At 51.5% G+C, this 5517-nt stretch overlaps 1 protein-coding gene across 1 annotated transcript; it reads left to right on the forward strand.

Annotated features, from left to right (window-relative positions):
* Positions 1 to 2303: 2303 nt before the first annotated feature.
* Positions 2304 to 5256, forward strand: LOC311173728 (alpha-1-acid glycoprotein 1-like; the record flags this gene model as incomplete). The annotated part of the gene is made up of 5 exons (XM_084237820.1): positions 2304 to 2417; positions 2745 to 2867; positions 3068 to 3152; positions 4114 to 4217; positions 5224 to 5256. 5 exons carry the CDS (start codon positions 2304 to 2306, stop codon positions 5254 to 5256), a joined length of 459 nt encoding a protein of 152 aa, XP_084093946.1.
* Positions 5257 to 5517: the final 261 nt, after the last annotated feature.

Genomic DNA, 5517 nt, shown 5'->3' on the forward strand with positions numbered 1-5517 from the left:
AGAGGTCTGCGCGCCATGTGGGACCCTCCCCTGGTGGCCTGGGACAGCTGGGAATCGAACCGGCGCTGCAGAGGCTGCGGGCAGCTTTGCAACCCAGCGCTCAACCGCTGGGCCACCGGGGAGGCCCGGAAAGAGATTTTTTTAAAATCAAATCCATTGAGGCATAAAATAAAATGTGCACATCTGAAGTTTACAGTTCATCGAATCTTCACCAATGGACATACAGGTGTGAATGCCATCATAAAGAAAATATAGAACATTGCCGTCTACTGCAGAAAGTTCCTTTGTACCTTTGCAGTCAAATTGCTCTCCTCGCCCTTGGCAACCTCTGACATGATTTCTATCATTATAGAAGAATTTGGACTATTCTATCTCTTCACGTAAATGGAATCATATAGTATGAGCAGACTGACTTCTGCTCAGCGTGTTTTCAAGATTTATTCATGTTGTTACCTGCATCTCTGTCATTCATTCCATATCATTGCTCAGTAATATTCCATGGACTGATACCATCATATGCTTTCCCCTTTTCTTATTGGTGGATGGATATTTGAATGGTTTTTAGGTTTCCGCTATTTCTTTTTTTTAAGATTTATTATTTATTTATGCAAGCACTGGGTACAGTCAGAAGTGCGGGAGAGTGAGCGAATTCACCAGAGTCAGAGCAGAGAGCAGAGCAGGCAGACTGATGAAGTACACTGCTGAGGGGAGCAGCGGGCGGCAGGAGAGGTCTGTGGGCCTTGCGGGACTGTCATCCGGCGGCTGGGAATTGAACCGTTGCTGCCGAGGCTACGGGCAGCTTCACAACCCAGTGCTCAAACGCTGCGCCACTGGGAGGCCTGGTTTTGGCTATTTTGAAAAACACTCAAGTCTTATGCAAGACACATGCTTTTCTTATTCTTCGCAATTTTCGCAAGCAATGTGGTCACTCTCTGGCATGAGACTTCAAAGGGGCTAACACAGTATAAAACGCTGGGACAACTGTAGCTCAATAAAGCTGGAAAAGTAAAATAAAAAGCTATAGAGAAGGGCCTCCCTCGTGGCGCAGCAGTTGAGCGCTGGGTTGTGAAGCTGCCCGCAGCCTCTGCAGGGCTGGTTGGCTCCCGGCCACAGGAGAAGGGTCCCACATGGTGCGCAGGCCTTTCCTGCCGCCCGCTGCTCCCCTCAGCAGTGTACTTCATCAGTCTGCCTGCACTGCTCTCCCCTCTGGCTCTGGTAGATTCTCTCACCCTCCTGTGTTTCTGACTGTACCCAGTGCTTGCATAAATAAATAAAATAAATTAAAAAAATAAATATAAATAAATCTTTTTTAAAAAAGCTATAGAGGACAGATATTAAGTAGGGTAGAATTTTGGACATGAATGAGAGGTTACAAATCCATTAAAATGATAACTACCACCTAGGCTGAACCGTGGGAAATTATTCAAAATATGATGCAATAAATAAGACTACACAATGGTCAGCATGCCATGAAAATGTGTTCAGAAAGCATTTATTTGGATGCATAAAGATTTGACCCTCCCCCTGTGGTGTAGAAATACAAATGGGCAGTGGAATTAGTGATTGCAAGTAGTTACTGAATACCCACCATGTGCAGGGCACTGTTCCAGGATTAGGAACAAGGTGAAGAAGAGAGACAAGCTCCCCACTTGCATGCTGGGGGTGGAGACGCAAGGTTTTAATGTCCTATTTAGATGTAGGGAGATGGTTCCAGTGATACACTTACTAGACATAGACGTCAACTGAGATGAGCTCTTTCGGAAATGTCCCTGCCTGCAGGGCTAGCTGAGACCCCGCTGAACTTTGGCTCTTCCATGGTTGTTGCACACTAAGTTGGAGTAGAATCCATATTTGCCCTCACCCTCCAAACTCTCCCCTACCCCACACCCCACATGATACCACACTAGCCAGGGAACTAAGGTGACTTCAACTTTTGATTGGTGGCTCTATCTGCTCAGGTGTTGGTACGTTGGAAAAGGAAGTGGATGAAAACCTGCACAATTGCCTCACAGCCCCTGGATTGAAATCCAGACATGTTAATTGATACCCTCCAGTCCACGCCCACCTTGGCTCTGAATAGACAGACCTTTGTGCCCTAGACACCTCTCCAGGTCAGGGACCCAAATTACACTTGGACTGGGAGACATTGGAGGATGGAGAAAAGGTTTTGTACAAGGTATTTTTCAAACTCTCCCTGGATTGTGTCCAATGAGGTCCTGAGGTCCCACGCACTTTTCCCTACAAAAGTCCCTGCACCCTCCAGCCCCCAGTGCTGCCTAGCTGCAGGTGCCTCTCATATCAGCATGGCGCTGCCCTGGGCCCTCGCCGTCCTGAGCCTCCTTCCTCTGCTGAGTGCCCAGAGCCCAGAATGTGCCAACTTCATGGCGAAGCCCATCACCAATGTCACTTTGGACTGGGTGAGTTCCTGCGCACCATTTGGTGATGGTCAATGCCCTCTCCCGGTTTCTGGAGTGCAGTTCTGATCCACCAGGTAGAAGTTAGAGGCATTTCATTAGCCCCAAAGTCAGTGCCCCACTGCAATTTCTTAGGGGACACTGAGCTAAGCACAGAGGAGCCACCCGGGCTGGGCAGGTGGTGTTGCATGGAGCGGGTTCTTGGATATGCACTCCCAACCTGGAGCCCAGTCTTCCTGTTTGCAAAATGGAGGGAGATCAGCCCAAGACTCGCCGCAGGTGAGCATCCAGGACTCAGCTCCAGCCTCCATAACCCCGGCTTCTCCTCAGGTCTCTGGCAAGTGGTTCTATGTTGCCGCGGTCTTCCGACATCCTGTGGTCAATCAGGAGGCTAGAAGTGTCCATTCGACCTTCTTGTACTTTGCCCCCAACCAGACGGAGGACGAGATATATGTCAGAAAGTACCAGACCATGTAAGACTCCCACACTCCCCGCTTCCAGCCCCAGTTTCTGGACTTGAGTGGATCCTCCCTCTTCCTGGTCTCGGCCTCCACATCTATGGCAGGGGGAGGGATGACTGTAATGGTCACTGTTGCCCCAATGTCTGATGGGTAATGACCCACTTCTTGACTGTCTTACTGCTTTTCTCCCAGGCTGTCCGGTCTAGTGGGGACCGCTGCATTTACAACAGCACTCACTTGTTGGTCCAGCGGCAGAATGGGACCGTGGTCAGAAAAGGTAAGGGTCAGGGGGAGGATAGGGGTGGTTTGGAGGGAGGGTGGACCAGTCTAAAGGAGGGGAGCAGGGACCAAGGTCCTGAGGGCTTTGGGCACAGAGAACACAGGACAGACACCCATGCTGCATACAGATGCTCAGGAATAGCTACAAGTGTGAACTGTTGCTGTGTGCCAGGCTCTGTTGAAATGCTTCACAGCAATGAACCCACTGATTTCCCACCTGCAGCCCTAGGAGAACATTACAGTGATCCAACGAGGAATTGGAGAAACAGAGACCTCAAGTGGTTTCTCCTGCACCACTCACTTGGAATTAGGGCTAGGATTCAAATCCGGGGCTGACTCCAGACCTGCCTCTCTCTCAACTGCTTTCCCCTTTGGGAGCTAAGGGTGGTGACTTCTCCCAGGCCCACTATCACCACCAGAGGGCACCCAGTGGGAGCACAGGAATGCTGACTCCACTGGCAGGCCTCAGGCTCCTGCTGGGGTCTCACCTCCTCTGCAGATGGCCAGAGGGCCCTGACAGCTGGTCTCCCCGGGAGGATCCATACTACTCAAAATGGTCAGGACAGGCCTGGCATGCAGTAGGAGCTGGGCCATGTTGTCCTGGCCTTCAACAATGGGGTCTGTGTCCTCTGGGCACCCCCAGTGCCCTCACCTGTGATACATGAACCACCCTGGCCCTCATCTCACCAAGAGGCTTTTTCCTCCAGAAAATGACAGGAATTTCATGCCCACCTGCTGCTCAGCAAGAACCCCAGGACCTTCATGTTATCCTTCTTTCCTGAGGACAAGCAAAAAATGGGAATTTCCATTTTTGTACGTACCCCAAGATCTCATCGCACCCTGGCCTTTCTCCATTAACCATCCCCTCCCGGGGTTTGGCCCCCAGAACCCCAACCCTCCCTGGTACCCTCTCCCCAGTATCCCAGCACCCTCTGCCAGCCCCTTGCTCCTTCCTGCAGCTGACAATACCCAGTTGAGTGAGGAGCAGCTGAATGAGTTCTATGAAGTCATGGAGTGCATGGGCATGCACAAGTCGGAGATCATTCCCACAGATGAGAAAAAGGTGAGTGCAAGGAGCGCTGACAGTGCTGCCCTGGACATCCCCAGAGGCCCAGGAGGAAAGCTGGCCGCCAGGGCTGCGCAGCAAGACCGATGTCCTCCTCTGAAGCACCGTCCTTGCTGCAGGGAGAGCTGAGATTCGCAGAGGCCACGGGGTGGACCAGAATCCAGGAGGGAGAAGGCAGTGGGAATCAGGAAAAATGCTGGATGAGGTGGGGAATGTTGACAGGCCACCAAGAGGCAGCAGCACAGCCAAGGAGCTGCAGTGGGAATTTGGGGAAGAGACTCACACAGGGAATTCTCACTGATGGCTGCTGCCACGCCCAGGTTTCTCATACTCCTACCGAGAGAATGGATACTGGGGTTTTTCAAACTGCAGCAAATCCAGGTCACCATCCCAACTGTATAACAGTCTCCACTTTCCTTAAATCTGTGGAAGGATTTCCTTGCTGCTATTTGATGCAATACTCTGAAATCACAGCGCTGATAAGCAGTTTCCATTACATGAAAGTACTTCATGATTATGAAAATGAGAAGAGCTTCCTCAGCTTTGCCCCTAAGGTCATCTCCCTTGACTACCATGGCACCCCTCATCTCCTTGCTCCCAGGAACCCTTGGAAAGGCTTATGAACCCAGGCCCTGGAGTTGGTCGCCTGGCCTGCAGCCTGCCCCTCCACCCACTGGCTGGGAGCCTAGGACAGGCCACGTGGCTGCCCCAACATTCAGTTGCACCATCTGCAAAATGGGGATGTTGTGAGGGATTCAGGAGACAGGGCGAAATTCTTGGCAGGTACATGCTCAGGAAGTGCCAGCCTTTCTCCCCCATTGTGGAGGTGAAGAAGCTGAGGCTCAGAGAGGGAAAGCGACTCACTCCAGGTCACACTGCAAGGAAGAAGCAAATTCTGGTTTGCCGCCCTGGATGGGCCAGTGCTACTGTGGCGGTCAGTCCACTCCTGCCAGAAGACCCTCGTCTCCCACCTATGGTGTTTCCTTCTCCCACTACCTTCTAGGATCAGTGTGGGCCGCTGGAGAAGCAGCACTAGGAAGAGAGGAAGAAGGAGCAGGAGGGGGCCAAAGAAGAGTGAGCACTGGGTTAGAACATCAGGGAATTTGGGGGTCATTCCCAGCTCTTTGTCCCACTCTTTGAACCTCAGTTCCTTCCATCAGATGTATCAACAAAGTCTACATTTGGCAAAGGCAGGTGGTCATTTGCTCATTCACTTATTCATTCATGATGAAGCAGACCCCAGCTGAGCCTTGGCTGATCATGGGATGAGACCCTTCCCCTGGCTGGGATGGAAGAG

Source organism: Talpa europaea, assembly GCF_964194135.1.
Source record: "Talpa europaea genome assembly, chromosome: 7".
Taxonomy (NCBI): domain Eukaryota; kingdom Metazoa; phylum Chordata; class Mammalia; order Eulipotyphla; family Talpidae; genus Talpa; species Talpa europaea.